General features: G+C 38.7%; 3 protein-coding genes across 3 annotated transcripts in view; all 3 read left to right on the forward strand.

Annotated features, from left to right (window-relative positions):
* Positions 1–5309, forward strand: part of LOC107714268 (serine/arginine-rich splicing factor 6-like) — a 27921-nt gene extending 22612 nt beyond the window's left edge. The window contains exons 3-6 of the mRNA XM_016520081.1: positions 3534–3649; positions 3781–3983; positions 4391–4468; positions 4546–5309. Of these exons, the coding sequence (XP_016375567.1) occupies positions 3534–3649; positions 3781–3983; positions 4391–4468; positions 4546–4981 (833 nt within the window). The 3' untranslated portion in view covers positions 4982–5309. The remainder of the gene's footprint in view (positions 1–3533; positions 3650–3780; positions 3984–4390; positions 4469–4545) is intronic.
* Positions 5310–15464: 10155 nt separating this feature from the next.
* Positions 15465–20084, forward strand: LOC107714265 (uncharacterized). The gene is made up of 6 exons (XM_016520076.1): positions 15465–15652; positions 15970–15995; positions 16389–16541; positions 16639–16761; positions 17066–17092; positions 19130–20084. The coding sequence occupies exons 2-6, from the start codon at positions 15989–15991 to the stop codon at positions 19942–19944; spliced, it is 1125 nt and encodes a 374-aa protein (XP_016375562.1). The 5' UTR covers positions 15465–15652; positions 15970–15988; the 3' UTR covers positions 19945–20084.
* A 1043-nt stretch (positions 20085–21127) lies between these two features.
* The window catches only part of LOC107714262 (lethal(3)malignant brain tumor-like protein 1), a 20144-nt gene continuing 17169 nt past the window's right edge, over positions 21128–24102 (forward strand). The window contains exons 1-3 of the mRNA XM_016520074.1: positions 21128–21183; positions 22458–22615; positions 23243–23409. Of these exons, the coding sequence (XP_016375560.1) occupies positions 21134–21183; positions 22458–22615; positions 23243–23409 (375 nt within the window). The 5' untranslated portion in view covers positions 21128–21133. The remainder of the gene's footprint in view (positions 21184–22457; positions 22616–23242; positions 23410–24102) is intronic.

Here is a 24102-nt window from a genome sequence, read left to right on the forward strand (position 1 = left end):
AAGAAAAAACCAAGGTACCATCACGAAGTTCTTGTTTGGCAAAATTAATATAAGTTATTCTGTGTCTTAAGACAAGTTCAGTTAGAACAAGTTAAATAAAATATCTTTATTGTATTTCTACTGGCAGAGGAGAATAGCCAAACCAAAAAGAAACAAAGAAAACACAATGTAACATTTATAAAACTGTACTCAATGGAATGCGCACATGTGACTGGGGCTAGTGCCATCTAGTGGTCGCTGATTTTCTGTGGCTAAGCTGCGTGTGGATCGCGAGCTGTTTGTGTGTGGATTGAGCAAGGCTGAAAGGGCGGAACGAAAGTCTCAAAATTCAAATGAATCAAATAGAATCGATTCAGAAGAGAAGTGAATGAATGAATGAATGCACGCGTGTCGCCTGATGCACAAATGCACATTTTAATCGCTACATGCACACATTATGATACTTTAATACAAACTATAACATTTGTATTCACAAATATGTCTCTATTTGAACAAAATGCTGCACATTAATGTAATTCTTAACTCTGCAGACACCGGTTGAAAAGCATTTGTTTTAGTGTAGTGAGCACATTTGCGATATTTTCAAATCGTGTACACGTTAATGAATTGCACTGGGACTTGTTCGTTGGTAGTTGTGTGTGTGAGCGTCGTGAAATGCTGTAAACTGCGAAAATGAAGTCTCAAAATCCAAATGAACCGAACAAGATCGACTCGAACTAGACGTCAATTAATGCACGCGTGTCACCTGATCCACAACTGCATAGATTCCTTTTTGCATGAGCAATTTATGATATATTAATGCAGAACAGAACATTTTTATTCGCAAACATGTCTGTATTTGTACAAATTGCTGTACAATCATTTAATCCCGAATTTCACAGAATCAAATTGAAAGGCATTTGTTTGTGGTTAGTAAGATGCATGTATAAAATATATGCAGTACATGGATAATTGTGCGTGCATCTATAAATCATTTTGAGTCTAATTTCATCCCATACAACTTCAGCATGTCTCAGCGCAGTAAACAAAACAAGCATTTCCTAGCAATGACAACTGCGCTAATGAGACAAGAAATAAATACACTTACGATTTGCTTTTAACTTCCGCTGATTGACTGATTCTCTCAAAGAGTATTTCTTTACACAGCCCTTTGTTGTGATAAACAGTAAAGTGTGTTTAAGCGCTAGCAAAAGACTAAGCAAGCGCACGACACTGACAAGGTATGCGATACAGTATGAGACCAAATGCAACTTCCAACTAACTTTCTTTTTAAGTGGAATTGATATTTAAAATCTGTCACAGCCACTGCTACATTATTACAAGAGTACCCTACTAATCCGGAGACAATCATTTAAAATAATAATAATTTAAAAATAATATTATAATGTTGTGTAATCTATAATATTATAGACACAGCCAGTTTATTTATTCGTGATAAAATAATTACTTTATAATTGTATTAGAGTCTTACACGCATACAGTGAATCTGAGGCATGCATTAATTTGAGTGTTGGCAGCTATTATGGGAGTGGCTTGATGGAGCGAAGGAGATGCAGATACTAAAGAAACTTTAATTAATGCGGTCACATAACAAATCTGAAATAAAAATGTAATTTTATATTTGAAGTAATGTTGTAATTCGAGATTCATGTAAAGCCTGTACATCGCTGCATTGCTGATCGTGGTTTCGAGTATCGATACATCTGCCCTTTACGGGGAACACGAGAACGCGCAGTAATCTTAGACAACTTTATTGTAATCAAATCCACAAATTTGTTTGAAGAACCAAATTAGCCAGAGATCAGTCATCACGATTAGAAGATCTGGCATCTTTCAAATAATCTCAGATGTATTACAAATACTAGAAATCGTGAATATAAATAATTGGAAATCATGCAAAAAATTAATAAATAAAAGTAAAATAAAGACAGTGCACATTTCTTTTATCTGTTAAAACATTTCTGTAGTTTTGTTCACTTGGCTGTTTCCTTATAAAGGTCCAGAAAGTTTTTTGTCGAGTGTCTTTTTTAATTATATGATATCATTACGTTGCTGTCTTGCCGCCAGCCAATCGCTGCATTGCTGATCGTGGTTTCGAGTATCGATACATCTGCCCTTTACGGGGAACACGAGAACGCGCAGTAATCTTAGACAACTTTATTGTAATCAAATCCACAAATTTGTTTGAAGAACCAAATTAGCCAGAGATCAGTCATCACGATTAGAAGATCTGGCATCTTTCAAATCAGAGGTACGAAGAACAGGCCCCAGCTTCACACAGCTTTCTGGATTCCTTGTGTTGATGTAATGCTAATGAAATGTTGTGAATGAAAAGGTAGCCTATAGTTCGCCCAAAAATGAAAATTGTCATGATTTACTCACTCAAGTTTTCAAACCTGTACAAATGTCTTGCTTCTGCTGAACACAAAAGAATTGTGTAACCAAACAGTTGACCGTAGCCATTGACTTCCATAGTATCTTTTTCCATTCTTTGGAAATCAATGGCTACCAGCAACTGTTCGGTTACATTCTTCAAAATGTCTTTTTTCGTGTTCAACAGAAGAGAGAAGCAGGTTTGAAACAACATGAGGGTGAGTAAATGATCTGTCCCTTTAGCCTTTAAGTCATTGCCAGTTCTTTCTCAAGTATTTGGTTTTCAGTTTGCTATCACTAATAACTTGACTGTTTTGAAACATGTTACTTTTACATGCTTCTCCAGTTGTTGTTTGTTTGTTTGTTTTTTAGGGTGTTTTGTATATTTTTCTTTCCCCAATATGCCATTTCTTTTATTCTTGAGTTAAAGCTTGTTCTAGCCCAGCGGAAAGTAAGCATCAACATCCATGTATAAGTCTAATTTTATTTCCAATTTTATTTTCATAATAACAAAGTCCTTGATGTTTCAATTTGAAAGAGTCCAGTGGGGGCTGAGGCTGAGTCCAAGTGTCGTTGTGGCTAAGATGACTACCTGACCGGTTTGGCCTTGGCCTCTTCACCTTACAATGTGTGTGTGACCTTTGCCCCTTGATGCTTTGGCTGACCTAACCGGAAGCCAAGATGACAGCAGCCTTTTGCCAATAGACCAGGGGTGATGGTGAGGAATGCCACTAGTTATTGCTATGTTGTCCATATGGAAAGCCTCTAGCCAAGATGTAATTAGAAATACCTAAAATGGAGACATTGGGTTCATTAGCATTTCTGTAAGGGCAAGTGAAGTGAAAGGTTTGTGAGCCTGAATATTAAACATTTAAATGTATCATGCTGCCTATCAAATTATCATTTTTGCCCTGAGAGACCGAGAATGATGGTCTTGTCAGCCTTGTGTGTCTTTTATCAGTTTCTCTTTTATCCAAATAGTAATGCCTTTTCTGGGAGGCAGCAAACTGCTCTTGAGTCTGAACAGGTTGGCAATAAGCAACAGAGGGCAAATATGACTTGTATCTTCTCTTAGGTTCTAATGTTAAGTCTGTGGTCTTTCCCTGATTTCTCTGTCATTAAAGGATCTTTTTTTTGTTCCCTTTCCTTTTCTTATGAAGGTGGTTACAGCAGCAGAAGTCACACTAGAAGGGAGAAGTATGGCCCTCCTGTTCGCACTGAGTACCGCCTCATTGTGGAGAATCTGTCTAGCCGTTGCAGTTGGCAAGACCTCAAGGTAAAGGTTCATGAATTTCAGTTTCAGTAAAATAATTAATCTCTGTGCATCACTATTTTCATACTCCAATATCTACTTTCCCATCGCCAGCAATGTTTTGCACAGAGATGAAGTTTGGGTTCCCTTTGCAGGATTTCATGCGACAGGCAGGTGAGGTGACCTATGCAGATGCCCATAAGGAACGTGCCAACGAGGGCGTGATTGAGTTCCGCTCCTCCTCTGATATGCAGAGAGCTGTGGAAAAACTGGATGGAACAGACATCAATGGCAGGAAGATTCGTCTGGTTGAAGACAAGCCGCGCCGTCGTCGCTCCTACTCTGGCAGCCGCTCTCGGTGAGTGCTAACTTATCACTAACAAGTGCACCACACCAATTTCTGGTGAAACTGGTAGGGTCGTGCCGTTAGATTGCCTTGGTTTTTGATTGATATTAAAGACATTTCAAAACTTTTAGGATTGGGATCTTGCTGGGCACTTTTCACCTCTGGTGTACCACAAGGTTCTAGCTTGGGCCCTATTTAGTTGCTGATTATGATTCCTTCAAAGTTAAAGGGGTGTTTTCAAACAGGATTTCTTTCCCATCTTTAATTGGACATACAGTCCTATGTCAAACTGAATGCTTAACAGAGCACTGCTTTGATAAGAGCCTCAGTATTTACATTTACAGTTGACATTGCATATAAATTTGGGATAGGAGTATGTATGTTTAAAAAAAAAAAAGTACATCCTTTTTTTCCCCCAGTTCTCATAGCCGGCGTCGTTCTCGTAGTAGGAGTCGCCGTAGCAGCCGTTCTCGGAGCAACTCAAGATCTCGCTCAAGGTATTAAAATGAAAATTTATTGAATGTAAATACGACTGTTTATATCTCTTCTTTCAGCTACTGTTTGTCTTTTGCAGGTCTCGCTCTCACCGACACCGCTCCCGTTCCAGGTCAGGACACAGGTCTCGCTCCAAATCTCCACCGAGCAAGTCTCGCTCGCGCAACCGTAAATCCCGTTCTCGCTCCCGTACACACAAATCTCGCAGTCGATCAACCAGTCGCAAGTCTCGCTCCCGCTCAGACGAGCGCAAGTCCCGCTCTAAGAGCACTTCTAAAGTGAAGTCGGATCGTGGACGCTCCAAGGAGAAGTCGATCAGCAAGAAATCTAGAAGTAGATCGGCTTCACCGATGGAGAATGGCGATGGGGGTCGTGCCAAGTCTGCTTCTCGCTCTCCATCACCTCAGGCTGAAAAGAGCCAATACAAGTCTCCAGACAGGCATTCACGTTCTCTCTCAAAGTCTGGCTCGCGCTCTAAATCCCGCTCCCGTTCCAGATCTGCGTCCCAAGATTAGTATTATGTGCAGTCTGATTATTGTTTTTGTTTTTTCCCCATCTCCTTAAGAGGCCGGTTGTCAATGATAATTTTCTAATGGTCATGATAGGATCCAAGTCCAAGGCATTTCATTTGTTTTATTTTACCTATCTTCTATAGTAAAAGAGAATCACAGCTTCGATATTTTATATACATAACAATAGCATGAAAATAAGTGATTTGATTTAGTGTGCTGCATGTCAGTCCTTCTTATAAACCATGATCCTCTGTGATGTGTGGCTGGAAAAGGACTCTCGGCAAGGAAACGAAAGGCCGCTGCATCTTGTGGCTTATAAAACTATTATCTGAACAATGTTGACTTAGTTTTCAATGAACTATTACATGAAGAAACATGTCTGATTTTGTTTTATTAAAATGCATTCTATTAATTTTATTGTGTTCTTTTTAATGCCCTTTTCTCCAAAAATCAATGATTTATAAATGTCTATATTTTTATTTATGTATTTATTTTTTCCCTTAGCAGATAAAAGCGGTACTTAAGTCCTATTCACACCAACTATAACGGTAGCGCTTTATTTTATAGTCCTGTTCTGCATGTACATAGTATGTACTTATAGTGATTACAGTAGCTGGGTAATAACTAGGTACTAACCCTGAACCTACACCTAACCCATGTAGTTACGTTATATTACCCATTACTTTCTTAGCCAAGTACATTAAGTACACATACTGTAAAATAAAGTGCAACCACTATAATGACTGTAATAAAGTTGAAAAAATTCTATAGGAATAGGGAGGTCCACAACACCTCTACAACAACGGCAGATGAATGAATATTAGTCATTTTCAGATTTTTTTTTTTTTTTTCCCAGCTGATGAATAAAAACATTGATGGGCAATTAGAATCCATCTTTAGACTTTTAGGAGCTTGAGTATTTAAAGGGCAGATGACAACGTTATCGTGCAGCATTGGTGTGGATGCTAGTTATCGATTTTGGTGTGAACATGCCTTCAGTGTTAGTTTTTTTAAATCGGTGAGCAATTACTCTGACTGGCTGTTCATTTTACAGAACCAGTACATGAGAAGGAAAACTGATGTGATATAAGCATACAGCTTTGGCTGTGTCTTAAAGCTTAGCCAGTGAGTTGCCTTGCTGTCCTTTCAGGCAAAGACTTTGCAGGCAGCTTTTTCGCACAAAAGTACCTCACAAACAGAGCTGGGTAGTCCGTTACAGATTACATGATGAAAACTGTAGTTAGTAATGTAATCTGACTACTTTTAAAATTACTGTTAGATTTTATCAAGCTTGTTTTAAATTTGCCAATAAATGTACAGTGTAGTGGGTTTGTGAGTTGCTAAAAAGCTAATTACTAAATCATAAAAATGTAAAATGAAAAACAAACACTTTTAAACACTACAAATAAAAATAATTTTTGTTTACCTGCATGCTAATGTGACCATTAACCGACATCAGAGAACTGTAAACATGCGAATGTGTTAAGTTACTGAAAAATTAACTTCCTCTGAGATATTTCAAGTAAATATTTCGCCAAAGGGGTTTGGCTGAGAAAAACGTTTGGGAATCCCTGTACTACTTGAACAATCTTTAATAAACATGAAAACTGCAATGACATTACATGCCCAAAGTCTTTCAGGTTTGAAATATTTTTGTCCAGACTGTCAGTCTAGTTTCAGTCTTTTTCCCCTAGTTTTTGGATACAGCAGCTGTTTACGATTTTATATCCACAGTCCTAGCTTTTCCAGATTCCCGTTTTGAATGATGAATACAGACTACTGCAACCTGCTGGTATGGAGAGTACAGAACACATGCTACATGCAGACACAGGTGACATGAGGCAAAATCACAGTCAGCGTTTGTCACCAAGTGGTGTCAGTTTGGTGTGTGTGGGCCAGACCGAAAGCAGATTTCACACAGACGTAGTCTGTCCAGCACTGAAAATCATCAATTTTCCTGCAAATCAGTCCCATAATCTGCAGTCAGAAAGTCCTGCTTTCTTGTGTCCCACATGAGAATTTGTGTTATTACCTCAGATGAGGACGTAAAGAGTTGGCTGAATTAACTAAACGCATTACCTGTTACTTCTGTTTTCTGCTCCAGAATCAAGCTACCCTTAACCAGTGGTTTATAGGATCAGATTCCCATTGCCTAATCTAAAGCTGAGGTCTGTTCCTGGAGATCCTGTCCTGCAAAGATCATTCCAACCTGCTCCATGATAGTTGCGAGAAGAGAGTAAGAGAACTCCCGTCTCCAGGTCCCAGGACAAGCACGAATTGGAACAACACCAGTTTTTAAAGTAAAAACATAAAAGGTTTTAAATAATCAGTGAGATATTTACATTTACATTTAGTCATTTAGCAGACACTTTTATCCAAAGCGACTTACAAATGAGGACAATAGTAGCAATCAAAATCAACAAGAGAGCAATGATATGCAAGTGCGATAACAAGTCTCGGTTAGCTTAATACACGTAGCAAGTTTTTTTAAAATTATATAATAAATAAAAAGAAAACAGAATACAAAAGATTAGAGAAGCTAGTGTTTTTTAAAGAAAACAAGCAGTTAGTAAATAAATGGAGTGCAAGTGTAAAAGGGGCAAGTTTTTTTTTTTTAAGAATAGAATTAGAATAGAGAGTGCTAGAGTTAGAGGCTCAAATAAAGACGGAAGAGATGTCGATTCGTGAAGATGGTTAAGGACTCCGCTGCTCGGACTGAGTTGGGCAGGTCATTCCACCAGGAGGGAACAGTTAATTTAAAAGTCCGTGAAAGTGATTTTGTGCCTCTTTGAGATGGCACAATAAAGTGACGTTCACTTGCAGAACGCAAGCTTCTAGAGGGCACATAATTCTGAAGTAATGAATTTAGGTAAAGGGTTGCAGAGCCAGTGGTGGTTTTGTAGGCAAACATTAATACCTTGATGTTTAATGTTTTAATGCCTTTTATGCGAGCAATTATTGGTAGCCAGTGCAAACTGATAAACAGAGGTGTGACGTGCATTCTTTTCGGCTCATTAAAAATTAATCGTGTTGCTGCGTTCTGGATTAATTGTAAAGGTTTGATAGAAGTGGCTGGAAGACCTGCCAAGAGAGCATTGCAATAGTCCAGCCTGGACAGAACAAGAGCTTGAACAAGGAGTTGTGTTGCATGTTCTGAAAGAAAGGGCCTGATCTTCCTAATGTTGTATAAAGCAAATCTGCAGGACCGGGCAATTTTAGCAATGTGGTCTGAGAAATGCGTCACTGAACTTGCGACACAAACACAAAAGAACCGCTAGATTTAAATCAGCACAGCCAGCGAAGGATCGAATGCAACTGTCTAAAGCGGTACTGAACTGCAGTGGAAACGCAAACCGTGCCGAGCCGAACCATGCCGTGCCGTACCACGCAGTGGAAAAGCGCCATAAAAGAGATGGGTTAAGGGTGGGTTTCTTAAATAAAGGGGTTATACGAGCCTGTCTAAATGCTGAGGGAAAAACAATAGGATCAAGCGGACAAGTAGTAGGATGATTGGAAAGGATGAGTTTGGAGACTTCTGCCTCAGAGAGTGAAGAGAAGGATGTGAACGAGTGTATGTTTGCTGGTAAGATGTGTTTGACAGTTTGTGGTGTGGAAAATTGTGCACTGATGTTTTTAATTTTATTAATGAAGAATGTGGTATAGATAAAAAGTTGTATAGATATAAATATAAGACTTCAGGAGGGGAAATGGCCAAAATAACTAAATAAATTCTTACTGAGGGTTTGTGTAAATGCATTAGCTTCAAAAAAAAAAAAAAAAAAAGACAGACAAACTCTTCCCTTACTCCCTCTCTATTTAAACACAGGAGAAAACATGAATCTTCAATGGCATCCTACATCCTACAAATGATCCCACAATAACAAAATTTAGCATATAACTTCTACACTACACTTATATAAGCACTACATAGATATATACAACCAAAGGGATTCCTTTAACACACTCCATCTAGTTAGTGGTAACAATCAACACAAAGTTAACTTTACACAAATGAACAACGAATTTCGCGAGCGAATCTGTCAGTCGCATTCACACATTACCGTCTGACCGGACAGAGTTCCGGAGCGATTTCACTGTTTTCTATGATTTAACCGTAACCACATACATGGATATTAAAAATGATGCATGGAAAAGAAACTGTTGACAGTCTTAGTGAGTTTGATTCATACATTGATGGTCCGTGTTTAGCAATGGTTAATGATTTAATGCACTGAGCGCTGCTGTAGTTTAAATAACACTCACCAACAGCAGAAAGCTACTTTTATTTCTTTTGAGTCGAATTCAAATTAGAATGATATCTTAGTTTTAACGGCAATATATATAGTCTGTGTTCAAATCTTGCATTTTCTAATATGTTCAGACGTGCAGTCTACCTACCTATAACATTAGAGCGACAGCAAACACCCTCAAGCGTCTTCACAGTACAGAGTCGACACACAGCAATGGTGTGAACGGTGCTCTATTGGACTAGGTTAGGTTCCACACTCTCTACTGTTCAAGATAGCGCAGGGAACTTGGTAAATTAAATAAATATACAATTAAAAACCTAAACTAAACTGCTACGTTTACACTGTCAGTTTTTGGGATTGACAACCGCATTTACTTACAGATGTCTCGAAATGTCCCCTTCACACAGCAGCTTACAGTAGTGTCTCGAATGCTGTTTGTATGAACGTGCAATGGGAGTCAAGTCCGTATTCCTTACCAGTAACCATAGCGACAGTGACCAAAATAATATCAAAGATGGAGACGTCCACAAAACTTGGCTGCGTCCGAAAGCTTAGGCAGCTGACTTGCTGCCTTATGAGGCAATGACTTGCAGGCAGCGTTTTTGCACGAAGGCACCTCATGAAACTGATTTCGGACAGGCTTCTGAGGCAGCGTAACGGTTTAATGATCTACAACAAAATAGAACGAGTTTTGATGATAACTAAACAAATATTTAATAATTATAATACTGATTTCTCGCTAGAAACAACATCAAAAGTGCAAAAAGTTAGTCAGAAACATACATTTACACACAAACTGACCACCAAACGCAACTTTCAGATGCCATCTTTATTTTTTGTCCCAACCATCACGGAATGGAACGCACAGGATTGTGGGATATCAAAGGCAGTGAAGGATACATCTGTGAGTCATTCTATATTTAGGGGTACTTTTCATGTCAGCCGAAAAGTCAGGAAATCAGTATTCTTTTTTGATAAACTAGGTAGTTTAATAATATATATCCCCTTAATGTGCTAAATTAATTATTTGGCAAGCTTAAGCTCTAATGACTTTTTAAATATGTTAATGAACATTAACATTTGATTCATTATTTTGTCAACTGTGTTACGGGACAAATGCTGTGTCAAATGAAACATGAATGAAGTACCACATGTTTGATAACACGTTTGTTTGAAGGTTTTTGAGTCTATTCACCAGAGTTTTTGAGGTTATCTGTCTAACTGATTTGAAAATATGAATTCGGGGCTTCCTAATGGGCGTTCTGTGGGATGCTATCATGAAGGATGGAACTTTTCTTCAACATAAATCCACAGTATGCTGAATTTAGTGTTATTCACCACCCTTACCCAAGACGACCATCTCCAGAAATATCCCCATCTTTTTTTCTGTCAGTTTAGTTCACATTTAAAAGATTTATGACATAAAAACCACACATTACACAGTTGACAGAAAAAAACCACAGTTGACAGGACACATTAGAAAAAAGATACATTTAAGATAAAAACTTTATTTTTATTCAGCAAATGTAAGTACAAGCAATTAATCGGAGTTCAGTTAAAAAAAAGGTTAAAACATGTGAAATGAATTACAGTGAAATGATTACAACTTTAACAACGAACAACATTTAATCCATAGTGTCTATTGCAAACAAGAACAGTCTGGCTAGTCCAGATGTGTGTTTCATTGGATTCTGAGGCATGTCTCATTGGTGTCTGTATAATCCATATGTGTGTATGTGATGTATCATGTCTCTGTGGTTTCTATAACAGTACTTTCTGAAGTCATTTGCATTTCCAACTGATTGTATTTAATCTTCTTGTTCTTTTTGTTTCTTCTTCTCATTCACTAAGTAATCCTTAACTGATTTTATTGTCAATATTTTGTGTTTTCTTTTGTGTGCTTTCAGTCATTCTTTCATTCGTTTCTTTTCTTTCAGTTGTGTTTTCAGTCAGTTCACAAGTCTGAGATCTTAGACCATATGTTCCTGTCAATTTCCATATGACGAGAGGTCACAGAAGTAGGAGGAGGAATCATTCTGATAACATCTTCATGCAAACACCATAGGACATCATCTTGCCATGGCCAGAAAAAGCGGTTGACTCCAATCCGGTGCATACATTTCACATTGACATGAGTTTCATTAAAATCTTGAATCACTCCGGGATAAATTTCATCATCATATTTAACACAGTACCACTGGCCGATGATATCAGAGTTTTGCCAAGGAATTTCAGATGGATTCTGGATCTTGCCCTCCTGTGTGGATGCTGTTACCTGAACCTCGAAGGTAAAGGTTTTGGAGTTGTAACACTGACACTCCATGGTCTGTCTTGTTGAGCAAAGACAGCTCACATCGCGGTAAATGATTTGTCCTGGGGTAAGTGTTATGACTTGGTGAATGCTCATGGTTGATGGCACCACTGGGAGATTATTGGGCATGCTCTTTATGGCCTCATCTCTGTTCTCTTCACTTATGTAGAACAACTTTATTGACATCTGAGCATCCAGCAGTGCACTGAATAAGAGCTCAGCATTAGGCATGTCTTTTCCGTGGCTGACCAGCCTGTCTGCGGTCCTTTTTAAAAAGCCTTCAACACCATCTGGAGCACCCTTGCCGCGCGGCTTGCCTCCAGAAAGTTTCAGGTGCCTGACTGAAAACAACACTGCTGTAGCCTAGTACAGAATAGATAGAAATTGCCTTTCTGCCTGTACTGTGTGCTTGGCCCATCACTGAAAAAATGCACCACAGTAACATTTGGATATGAACTTAACCAGGTCAAGTACTGGGGATAGATGGGTCCATATGGCAGCAGGGCCTTTCGCTTTTGACAGGCTGATTGTGCCAAAGCACACGTTCATCCACTCCACCAACATGTAGAACTCCAGTGTGGAGTGTTGTCTGCTGCTGGCTGGATGCAAAATGTACAGCTTGGATTTCAGAGGAGTACTTGCAGGCATAATTTTCCGAAAAATCTACATGAATTAAGCATTCACGATCTGTCATGTTCTTCTTTAGTTCCCGGAAGTAGGTGAATTGCTGTTTTATGTTAAAGAGATGTCTTTTGAAGTTTGTAAGCTGGTGATGGAAGAGCTCGAGGAGGTTCTGCAAAGTCGTCTCTGTCCTCTTTTTCACTGTGATCTTAACAGGCACTTTCTCTTTTTTACCTTCCTTGTTCTTCTCTCTGACAACAGTCTCAGTTGTCCACTGTGTGAAGAAAACACTTGCTTGCTTTGCAACTGGGAAGTCTTTATTTTTGCAGGCAGGGCATTCATTGTACATACAATACTTTTGAGTTTGAGTCACAGTCAGTACCCCCAATGAATCGGAGCTCATGCAATGATCTTCCTAGTATTTTTGTGTTTGGTAGAGGCATACGTTTTGCTGATGTTGTGTATTAGGGCGTGATGAAAACTAAAGTTTTGCAGACTTCTCTAGACATGGGTATCCTTCCTAACAGGCGCCGGGTTTTTGATCTGGGTGACTGTCTGTATATTGCTGTAGTCTTTCACATCTTTTCCTGAATTTGTCAGTTTTTTTTCTTCTGTTGCTTTAGGGTTTCCCTCAGAGCCTGAATCTCCCTGTACAACTTATACTCCCTTCTCCTGACTTTTCTCCTTCCAGCTGTTCTCTGTCTGAAATAATAAACAAATAATTTTTTATTGATCATGTGATTTGTCCATGCTCATCATGATCATGTGTTCTATGCCTTCCAAAGAATGCTACGCTGATATTCTGGTCTTTTCATTGTGATTTCATAATAAAATCTGTTGTTGAACCCTATTATCTGCTCAATAAACCTGTACCTCGACATTTGAGACTGAGGACCAACTTCAGGACTCTGAGGTGGAGTAACCTGGTTCTCTATCACTTTATTTCTCTCTCTGGTCTGGCGCTGGGCTCTTTTCCAGTATGATCTTTTCCTTTTCTTCTCCCTCTCACTTAAATCTTTCATTGTCTTCACCTTTCCTAGCTTTCTGTCATCATGCCACTTCTCACTGTGTTTCTGTAAATATGCAGCCCTTCTCTCAGGATCAGCATCACGCCGAGCCCTATACTGGCGCTGTTTCTCAGCAGCAGATAAACCCATCTCCCTAAAACACAAATCACTCTAATATTATGGTAGGCTTATTTCAAATCATGGAGTCATATCGAATTTATGAATACTCCATGAAATCATTGTAATATACAGTGGGGAAAATATTTATTTGATCCCCTGCTGATTTTGTAAGTTTGCCCACTTACAAAGAAATGAAGGGTCTGTAATTTTTATGGTAGGTTTATTTTAACGGATAGAGACAGAATACCAACCAAAAAATCCAGAAAAAAACACATTATATAAAGGTTAGAAATTGATTTGCATTTCAGTAAGTGAAACAAGTATTTGATCCCCAACCAACCAGCAAGAATTCTCCCACAGACTGGTTATGTGCCCATGTGGAACACAGATTAGTCCTGTCACTTTAAGAAGTTACTCCTAATGTCAGCTGGTTAGGTGTATAAGACATCTGTCCACACAATCTGTATCTTCCATTCCTGCCTTTCCCACCACCATGGGCACGACCAAAGAGCTGTCAAAGCTTGAAGGCTTGAATGGGCTACAAGACCATCAACAAGAAGCTTGGTGAGAAGAAGACAACTGTTGGTGCGATTATTCAGGCCTAGCGAGTCAGTTCATAGAAAGTGTGGCCATGATTAGATCAGTTAAGTTTATCCATTGTAATGCAAATCATGGTTTTAGGCAATTCCTGTGTAATTTCTGTGTAATGACAATAGTTTGTGAATATTTTTTTTTATCAACAACACTCAGTGGAATCATAAATTGACACTGAACTGCCAACATTGTCAACCGTGTTAATCCTTGTCAACTGTGTTACAGTTGATGGTTAACACAGTTGACATTGCGGCCATTGTAGGGCCTTGTGCAAACTGCTGACCTTGGACTAGTTAGTACATGACCTTGATTAACGTATGTTTTTATATTCTTTCTCTACATATTTATAAATATAACATGTGACGCAAGTTCACCAGAACATGGTGATAACACAGTTGACGGTCAATTAATCTACTCTATGTGCAGACAATAATATAGAAAAAATATTGAAGAGGAGAAGTTATGACTTACCATACTGTCTTCAAATTTCCCTCCAAAAAAGGAAATTACATCACGTGATGTTGGACATGTGACTTTGGAACAAACCATTGCTGATTTATAGGGGGGTTTTTATAGGGAGTAATACAGTTGACACTGATTTCTCGGACATATACAAAATGGATGATTTAATGTAGATGCATGAGCAAAATATTTTTTAAAACACCTTTCTCATAATTTAATGATTATTTTAGACAAATATTTATAAGAAATATATACAGAAACATGTATTTTAGAGCTAATCTAAAGAGCAAAACCCTCACATTTACCAAATTGGACAGTACAAAAAAATTCCAGTATAGAATATGCCATTTTTGCAAGGTAAAAGATGGGTATCTGTTGGATTTTTGTATTAAATTAATTAGAAATGTCCCCTGATATAAAAGTGATCATTGCTTGAAGTGAAAAGTTAATGAAAAATTTGTAAAATTGATAATGGAGTCCATGGACATGACATGTACCCCTAATTATAGAATGACTCACATGCTGCCTTCAAAATCCGATCATAACAGAAGAAGGTACCTCTGGAGACAGGAAGTGAAGCAGAATTTGGATTCGGACGTGATGCCTTCCTGCCTTGAAATGCTGCCTCTGAAGGAGTGTGAGTTCGGTTACAGAATGTGGTTGTAACGCCTGTGTACTGTGTGAACGTAACCGTATTAAGGACTCAAATACAGGACTGAGAACCGTATTCTGCTGCTGTGTGAACGTGGCCATAGATACTGAATTATGTGGGTTTTTTTATTTGAGAGATTTAATATATTTTTAAAAAGCTGCTAAATTTTAAAATGCCACTATGCTTGGTGCGCCTGAATTATGAATCACAAGTGAATTTACTGTACATGACACACGGTTGCAAAATCAAGAGTTCTCGTTTGTTTATTTGTATCCTGGGCTGTTAAATGTATGAAATGCACATGATGTAGCTTACCTAAGTGTCGTCTCTTGCTGTGCGACAAGTAAGGATATGTAACTGTACGTTATCGCCAGAATGCATTGTTATTTTTGAATGGGATACATGCTTTTTGGCACCGCCAGTCACTAAATGGTGTTGTGTTTCCAGCAGGGTTTAGTTAACAGCTGCAGCACGTCTTTCAAAAGGCGACAGTCACGTGACTCGGCGTCATACATTCGGCGTCGCACAGCAGCTCAGTCGCTTGTTTTATTTCTTATTATATATTTTTTTCAATGCTCTTAAAATTGTGGTATCATCGTTAGAAAATCTGTATCGAGGAATTTGACTGATTTACATCCACACATCTGCATCTGGGAGGTCAGTATTGGTTCTAAGTAAACGCTTGAAAGGATATTACTATTACCAAAACCACCATGGGGACCATACTTTACACTAAAATGCCAGTTATTGTTCCTACTGTAAATAATGCATTAATATGAGATAAAATTCTAAGAAGCTTTTGCAGTCTGTTGTGTGTAATTTATGCATTGACTGCACAGTGGTTATTAATACCAAATCCCCTTAATTTTACTGTAGTAACAATAGTAGTATATTGTTGTCATGGAGTTTTCAGGGCACATTATAAATAGTATTTGGTACTTGTAATTAATTCTGTCTTTTAAATATATTTTTAGGCTCTGGAATTAAATAGTCATGACTGGTGAGTATAATGCATTTATTAGAAATTATTATAATAAGATAGAAAATAAGACTACAAACTGTATGTAGGATGAGTTAGTAACAATAAACATAATATGCAAGATGTATAATTTATACATATGAAGTATATGTGTATAGACTTATAGGTTTGTTTAAAGTTTGTACTCTAAAAACTGGAGAAGGTTTTGAATTTTACTTTTCGCAGGGTTTTAAAATGCAGATTTTTGGGTAAAATAAGGTCTGTGATTAACATTACTTCAGTGGTCTAAAGCATCAGTTAAACACTGTCATAAATATCAAAATATAATTCACTAGAAGTTCAGGAAATCACGTATCTCAGTGGAAATGGTTCCATAAAGCTTGTATTTCATGTATTTTATTGACTGTTTTACAGAGCGAGTGTTTGTGTTTGTTGATGAAGAGGAGCTTTTCGGCGTGATGAAGGATCTTGACTGTCTGTACTGTAGGAATCCAGTGACTGCATCTAAACATCACCTCAAAAAGAGACATCTCAGATTCGCTGTGTATTATAAAGACTCTGGCATTGGTAATTGACCAGTAACCGTTTCTACAACACACATCTTGCAGAGAGGTAGTGTTTTACACCCGTTCTCAACTCTAATGCTGTCTGTTCTTTCTGACAGGGAAGTTTTCTATCCCGTGTTATTGTTCTGATGGAGGCCATGGCAGGAGCCACTGGCATTGCCCAATGTGCTCAAAAATATTGCAAAGGACAAAGGATTACAAAATCCATATTACCAACCACGGTTTGTGTCTATTAAAATGCATTTCTTGAATTTTTAAAATTTTCTTAGAGGAGTGGACTGTACTACTTTCTCTTTAAATTACAATATAAGAAGTTAAAAAAATGGAATATCAAGTATGTATCGGACTGTATAGTAATATTTACATATACACTACCAGTCAAAAGTTTACACCGTATACACATACTCATTTATTATTATTGGCATTGTCCATATTGTAGAATAGAAACAAACCATGTTTTTTTTAGCTCATCCAAGTTAATTCTTGTTAATTAATGTTCTTCAAATATGTTTCATACGACTGCAGGTGTTGAGATGACTGACAAATCCACAGGTGAGCAATGGCATTTAATCATTTTCAATAGCGCTCATCCACTGATCAAATTATTGGCTGTGTGCAACACCACAGCAGCTGCCCATTCAGTCAGTAACCGTTTTGTATGACGGCGCCTCCTAAAGGTGTGCACACATACCATTGTTCTGTGAATTTTCACAGACGAAATTCAAAAGTTCCAATTGGAACACACAGTCTGGAATTTCTCGTGAGGGTAGAATATTTCTCCACGCAGTTTCTCCAGCTCACATGGCTGTTTATGTATTCTTTTTTTCCTAGTGATTCTGAAGGCCGTGATTAGCTGGTTCAGGTGTGTTTGATTGAGGCTGTAGCTAAACTCTGCAGGACAGCGGGTCTCCAGCACACTTAAATGGAAGTTTCTAGTAAATTCTGAAGACCTGTGCTGTGCTGCCCCCTATACCATTATATAGGGCACTATTTGAGAGAACAGCCATTTGAAGTGTTGTCCGAAACCGTAGTGGACATTATTGATTGTACTCAATCAATCCCATAATGCACCACAATAATGAGTGTACAACCGATGAACTCTCAGCGGCTAGAGAATACCCATAATGCACTGTAAGGGTCATGCTGAATGAACTCCCATGTCTCGTCAGAAGATGGCGCCTGCAGTTGAATCATCAGTCCTTTCATTTTCCAAACCGCTGGTCCAAAGTGGTTACAGCATAATATCATACAGGTATAAATGTCTTTTTAATTGATTATTAAGTAGTTTAAAGGGGACATCGGATGGCCGTTCTCCACAAGTTGGTGTGATTCTTTAGGGTCTTCATGAAATGTCTGTAACATACTTTGGTTAAAATTCCTCAACGGTCGTGTTCACAGCGAGCCATTTTGGTGCATATCTCTTTAAATGCTAATGAGCTCTGCTCACCCCGCCCCTCTCTTCTGTGGGGCGTGTCGACACAAGACGCCGCAGTTGCTGCCTTGGACTCCGTATATGGCTCGGAGGGGGGCTTATTCAAATAGCTAGCTAGCTATCTACGTAGAAACCTGCTGCAGATTGAAATGAATGATACGGTTTCAGACTCAGACAGCCCATAACGAAATAACTGCGTGTTTTCTTTTCAGCTTTTCTGAGCTGGCAGAGACGCCGGAAACCTAACGAAATGCAAAAAAAGCTAAAAAAGTGAACATTTCATCCGATGTCCTCTTTAATGGAGGTTCCTATACAAGCTATTCATTACTACCGGAGCGGCCAGTTTGCAAACTCTTTCAAATGATTATTAAACAGCAAGCACAAACTATGAAAAAGCGGCAGCTCTTCTGCTGCATTTCCGAATTCACTCACGTTTTCCTTCACTTCAACTGGACTACATTAGTGGACTGATAGTGAATGAGTGTATATAGGGGGGCGTTTTCGAACATAGCTCTAGATTGGCTGCTTTTGCTGTGTTTAATTAGGGTTGGAGCTAAACTCTGCAGGATAGTGGCCCTCCAGGAACAGGTTTGGACGCTCCTGACCCCTGGATGTGTAACAAATTCTCAAATTTCACATCGTTCAGCCTTATTTTAGTTTCGGACACCTCTATATCCCAAATGTGACCCTGGACCACAAAACCAGTCATAAGGGTCTATTTTATGAAATTAAGATTTATACACCATCTCAAAGCTGAATAAATGATCTTTCCATTGATGTATGGTTTGTTAGGATAGGACAATATTTGGCCGAGATACAACTATTTGAAAATCTGGAATCTGAGGGTGCAAAAAAATTTAAATATAGAGAAAATCATCTTTAAAGTTGTCCAAATTAAGTTCTTAGCAATGCATATTACTAATCAAAAATTAAGTTCTGATATATTTACGGTAGGAAATGTACAAAATATCTTCATGGAACATGATCTTTACTTAATATCCTAATGATTTTTGGCTTAAAAGAAAAATTTATAATTTTGACCCATACAATGTATTGTTGGCTAATGCTACAAATATACCCCAGCGACTTGAGACTGGTTTTATGCTCCAGGGTCACAAATTAGGATTTATCTAAACAGGTTTTTTTCCCTCTTCCAGTTGAGCTACAACCTACAACAGTCCTGTTGGAGAGCCAACAAACAGACAACGAAGACAAGACTCCGGGCAACAAGTCAGCGTGCCAGAAGTGTGGCATCTTCTTTACCACCACATCAAATTTGAGACGGCACGAGAGACTACAGCACAGCCAGAACCAGCCGCCCATGTTATGCATAGATGCCAAAAATGCCATCTATGTTACACCTAAGGATCTGCACGGACCTAGAGTGCCCATTCATATCCGCAAATCCTTCGCCTTACAGATACTGCTGTGTGAGCTGGAGGAATGCTGGGATTTCATGAGAGCACAGGCCCAGAGCGGGAATCCTGGTAAAGAGTGCCGTCACCTCGTGAGAACTAATCACGCGCAGCACTACGTTCCCCCTCCACCGCTGTGTGTCAGCTCTCTGGAGGAGATGACCGACAAACACCTCCTGTCCATATCGGAGAAACAAGAGTGCCAGGAGATGAACTCCAGGGCATGTTTAGAGGGAGCCGATTGTGTGTACCCTATTTTTTGGGGGGAGCATGACCTTCCAGAGAGATGTGTCTACTTTTCTGTGTACACAGACCTCAAGGACAAATGGTGTCAGTTTGGGAGGACACGCGTCTCGTTTGACACCAAGTCTGGCAGCTGGAAGTGTCTATGTGAACACAAAAGAAACCGTTGCGTCCACAAGCATTTATCTATGTGGTGGTTGTTTCAGGAGCATCCCAGATTGTTGCAAAATGCCCTAGATATCAACGCTGAAAGAGTCGACGTGGTCATGGATGAAGAGCTTAAAATGTGTCCTGAGGGTGACGACCTCTGCTAGCCTCGACATCCATCAGAACTGCACTCTCGTGTTCTGTCTTCACTCAATAAAAACACTTGCCATACACTTTATTTTGCCTTGTAGTTTGTTAACAGTTGGTTTGCAAAAATTCATGAGCTGTGCTGTGCTATGTTTAGTGTTGTGGGAAACGCATTAAAAGTAACACTAATTACGTAATCTAGTAACTAGTAACGCATTACTTTTACATGTACAATGACATTTACATGTACAATGACTTTGTCAAATAAGTAACGAAAGTTATTTTGGTACTTTGTCCTCAGTCCCCGTGTTGAGAGAAATCAGAGGCACTTCCCTCAGCCTGAGGCTTATTATTTTCACTTTTGCTGTGAAAGGGCCATTACAGTTGCCATTACAGTACAGGTGACAAAAAGTAATGCAAAAGTACATAATGCATTACTTTCCATGAACAGTAGTAACTAAGTAACGCAATTGGTTACTTTTTTTGGAGCAATGCGATGTTGTAATGCATTACTTTTAAAAGTAACTTTCCCCAACACTGTATGTTTATGACGTTGCCACACTAATTTTATTAATGATATCCAAGTTATATTTGTGGTGAATATTTCTTGAAAGGTGTCATGAGATTTATTCATGGATTATTCAACTGAAAAGCAAAATGTGTGTTCTCGTACTTTCAAAGCCAAATGTAATAAATACTAAGTCCAATAACAATGTCAGTAAACTCTCTTTGTGGGGAAGTTTCACTTTAGGCTTTGTATTAAATGGTGAGTTGTGTGACATGATTGTGTGACCGATTTACACAAAGTATTGATGATGTGGTGTGTCTTAACCGATTTTACACAACATAATGTTCAGTATTATGATTTTTAAAACGCATCTTTATCTATGTTTGAACAGCAAAGTCTAATAATAATAAATAAATTAAAGAAATACGTAGAGGATGTTTAAGTATTATGTACAACATTTTTGTCTGTTTAACTTCCACATCGATGGTTCAGATGAGTTCAAAAGCAGAATCAGGATGAAGAATGGATCGGGAAGGAAGTTCAACTAAGAGAAAACTGAAGTAATGTCAATTCAACTTTAAATTAATGTCGCATCAAAACAATCCCCACAGCAGAGATCTCATACGCTGCACACTATCACATGTGAAGTTGTGTAGAATAAATGCAACACACTTTTCAAAACATCAAAGGATTGTGCGCTCATGATGCGCGCATGCGCAGATCACATTCCTCCCGAGCAGGACCAGCACTGGTGAGAATAAATTCATTATCTGATCGCCTTCACATTACACACTATTCATGTCATGCCATTCATGCACGTTCCATATAAATATACTTTACTTTGCATGCATTTCTGGATACTTATAATGACGCACGTTTCATCGTATTTTCCCTTCACGAAATGATCAAGTAACCCTAATAATTAGCAATTAAGCTGAGGTTGCCTTGAAATTACAGCATATGTTTTAATATCGATCATCATAACGGAGCGCATCTGTCTTTTCCTTCCAAATGCATCGGAATCGGATGTTCCTCATAAAGCAGTCTTTCAGTCAAGAGCGGAATGAAATAATGAATGGTTCGCCTACTTTACAGTTTACTGCACAGGAACATGGACTTCCGCCATTTTGCACTGGTAAAGATTATTTTGGGGAGAGGAGAGGATGCGCTGGAACTGATGCTTTTTGAAATGGAATGGAAGATTCTCTCACATCACCACCATCAGTTATGCATTATGCATAATCATCACCACCACCACTGGTTTATGAGCATCATCACCATCACTTATGCTCCATCCTCATCACCACCACCATCAGATTATGGATCACCATCACTATCAGATTATGGATTATGGATCACCATCACTATCAGATTATGGGTTGAGCATCAACATCATTTGTGAGCCTGCAGCACAAAAGCAGTGTTAAGTCGCTGGGGTATATTTGTAGCAATAGCCAACAATACATTGTATGGGTCAAAATTATCAATTTTTCTTTTATGCCAAAAATCATCAGGATATTAAGTAAAGATCATGTTCCATGAAGATATTTTGTAAATTTCCTACCGTAAATATATCAAAACTTAATTTTTGATTAGTAATATGCATTGCTAAGAACTTAATTTGGACAACTTTAAAGATGATTTTCTCAATATTTAGATTTTTTTGATGTATAAATCTCAATTTTGAAAATTGACACTTAAGACTTTGTGGTCCATGGTCACATTTGTGCTTCTTCTTTGTTATTGTCCTGTTTCTCTTTCATTTTTGTAAAGGAATGGCAGAAATGATCCTCCTAAATGACTAATGTCTTCCTCTTAAAACGTCTGATAAACTGCAGCATTTTAACTTTGCTGTTCAATTTGCTGTGTAATAGCATTCAAAATGTATTTTCAAATATCCAGCCCCTTGATTTAAAAAAAAAAAACTCCTACTTCTGAAGGGAAATGGTGTTCTCTGTCAGTGTTGCATGTGAATAGTGAAATGGCCTCTGTTCTATCATGATGTCCTCAATCCTCTGTTGTTAGTGGTACTGAGCAGAGTCTTGCTATGAGTGCCAAAGCAGACCTGGATGTCTTGCCACATGATGCAGATGTCCCGTCTGAAAGCAGCGTCTCTCACGCTCCCAATGACAGTTCTGCACAGCGGCTGAAAACCCAGGATACTTCCACAATAATTTTTCCAGGTGCTTACAGTTGAATAGAAAGTACATTTATTTAATTAAATTTCACATTTCATTTTCTTTTAAAACTAAAACTCTAAACAGATTTGGCTTGCTGTCCAAGGTGTAGGGATAGAGCTTGAGACTTGATCCTGTGTTTATATTTTCTTGCAGTTTGGTTGACAGTATTAAATGAACATACTCTAGAGGTCGACCGATAGTGGATTTTACCGATACCGATAGCTAGGTTGGACCACACTGGCCGATACCGATTAATCAACCGATAAATGCAACTGAAATGGTCGCAGTGTAGAGCCCTGCTGCGTTCTCGGAGAAGTCACACACCATAAGCGTCACTTTCAATTCCAGCAGCGGTCTAAAACGGTTTATTTAATCACCAAACGGACATAAGTTTGCTTCAAGAATGAACAATGTGGCATAAATGAGTTTGAAGTTCATTCGGCATTGATTTTTGCCAATAACCGATAGTTCCGCCAATCAACTATCGGTGCCGATTAATCGGCAAAACCGATGAATCGGTCGACCTCTAACATACTCCTCCTGAAAAATTGTTTTTAGTCCATTTCTCCAGAGGTGTTACATATTGTGGATAAGACAGTATTTACTCTTAAAACTTTTATTTTTCCAAAGTTTCTGCTCATCCATTGCCAAAAGTGGAGCTGCCTCCAAATGCAATCAAGCCGATTAAAGGCAGTGAACTGGAGGCCGCATCACTTCCTGCGCAGGTTGGAGGGACGATTGTCCATGTTCTGGGCTGGAAGGAGGGAATGGCCATCCTCCCTGGAAGCAATCTGAAGGTGAGCAAAATGCCTGTGTCTGTGTGGACCCGTATACGGTGATCTTGACGACAACAAGCTCCCGAGGACTTCATGTTCAAAAATCAGCTGTAAAGCGCAAGGCAGCCACCTCTGTGCCTACATGTAGCTAGATGTGATGTTACAGCACAAGTCTGATCAGGTTACAACATTTTCCCCACATGTGGCAAAGTCAATGATAGCTATCTTAAATAAAGATTTAACCATGTTAACATATTCAGTATGACTGCTGGAGATAATTGTGAAACAAATTCAGGGAGTGGAAAACAGAGATTGAATGCATATTAGTTTAGTCATTTACATTTTTTTACATTAAAGATAAAATACATTCTTTCTGTTACGGGGCAAACAAGACGAGAGGCATGCGGATCCATGTGCAAAGCTTTATTCTGAAACATAGTCAAAAACAGGCAAGGGTTGGACAATGGCAAACAGGTATATAGAGGGCAAGACTGAAGAGTAATCCGAAACACAAGCGATGGTCCAGGTGAGGAATAAACAGTATCCGAACAGGGCGAGATGAGAGAGGTAATCCAGGACAGGCGATATACTTCAGGGCAGGCAGAGATCATACAGAAACGAGATATACAGGCTAGGATCAAAACACGAAATTACTAAGGCAATAAACAGGATAAACTAGACTTAGACTCAGAACTAGAAACTCAAACTAGGACC

Source organism: Sinocyclocheilus rhinocerous, unplaced genomic scaffold (assembly GCF_001515625.1).
Source record: "Sinocyclocheilus rhinocerous isolate Xijiao unplaced genomic scaffold, SAMN03320098_v1.1 scaffold1290, whole genome shotgun sequence".
In the NCBI taxonomy this organism is placed as follows: domain Eukaryota; kingdom Metazoa; phylum Chordata; class Actinopteri; order Cypriniformes; family Cyprinidae; genus Sinocyclocheilus; species Sinocyclocheilus rhinocerous.

Bases quoted from the DNA above. Each gene is read 5' to 3' on its own strand.
- LOC107714265 (XM_016520076.1), top strand. The intron at 16,542-16,638 runs GTAATTGACCAG...TCTTTCTGACAG, and splicing joins TTATAAAGACTCTGGCATTG to GGAAGTTTTCTATCCCGTGT. The intron at 16,762-17,065 runs GTTTGTGTCTAT...ATACGACTGCAG, and splicing joins AATCCATATTACCAACCACG to GTGTTGAGATGACTGACAAA.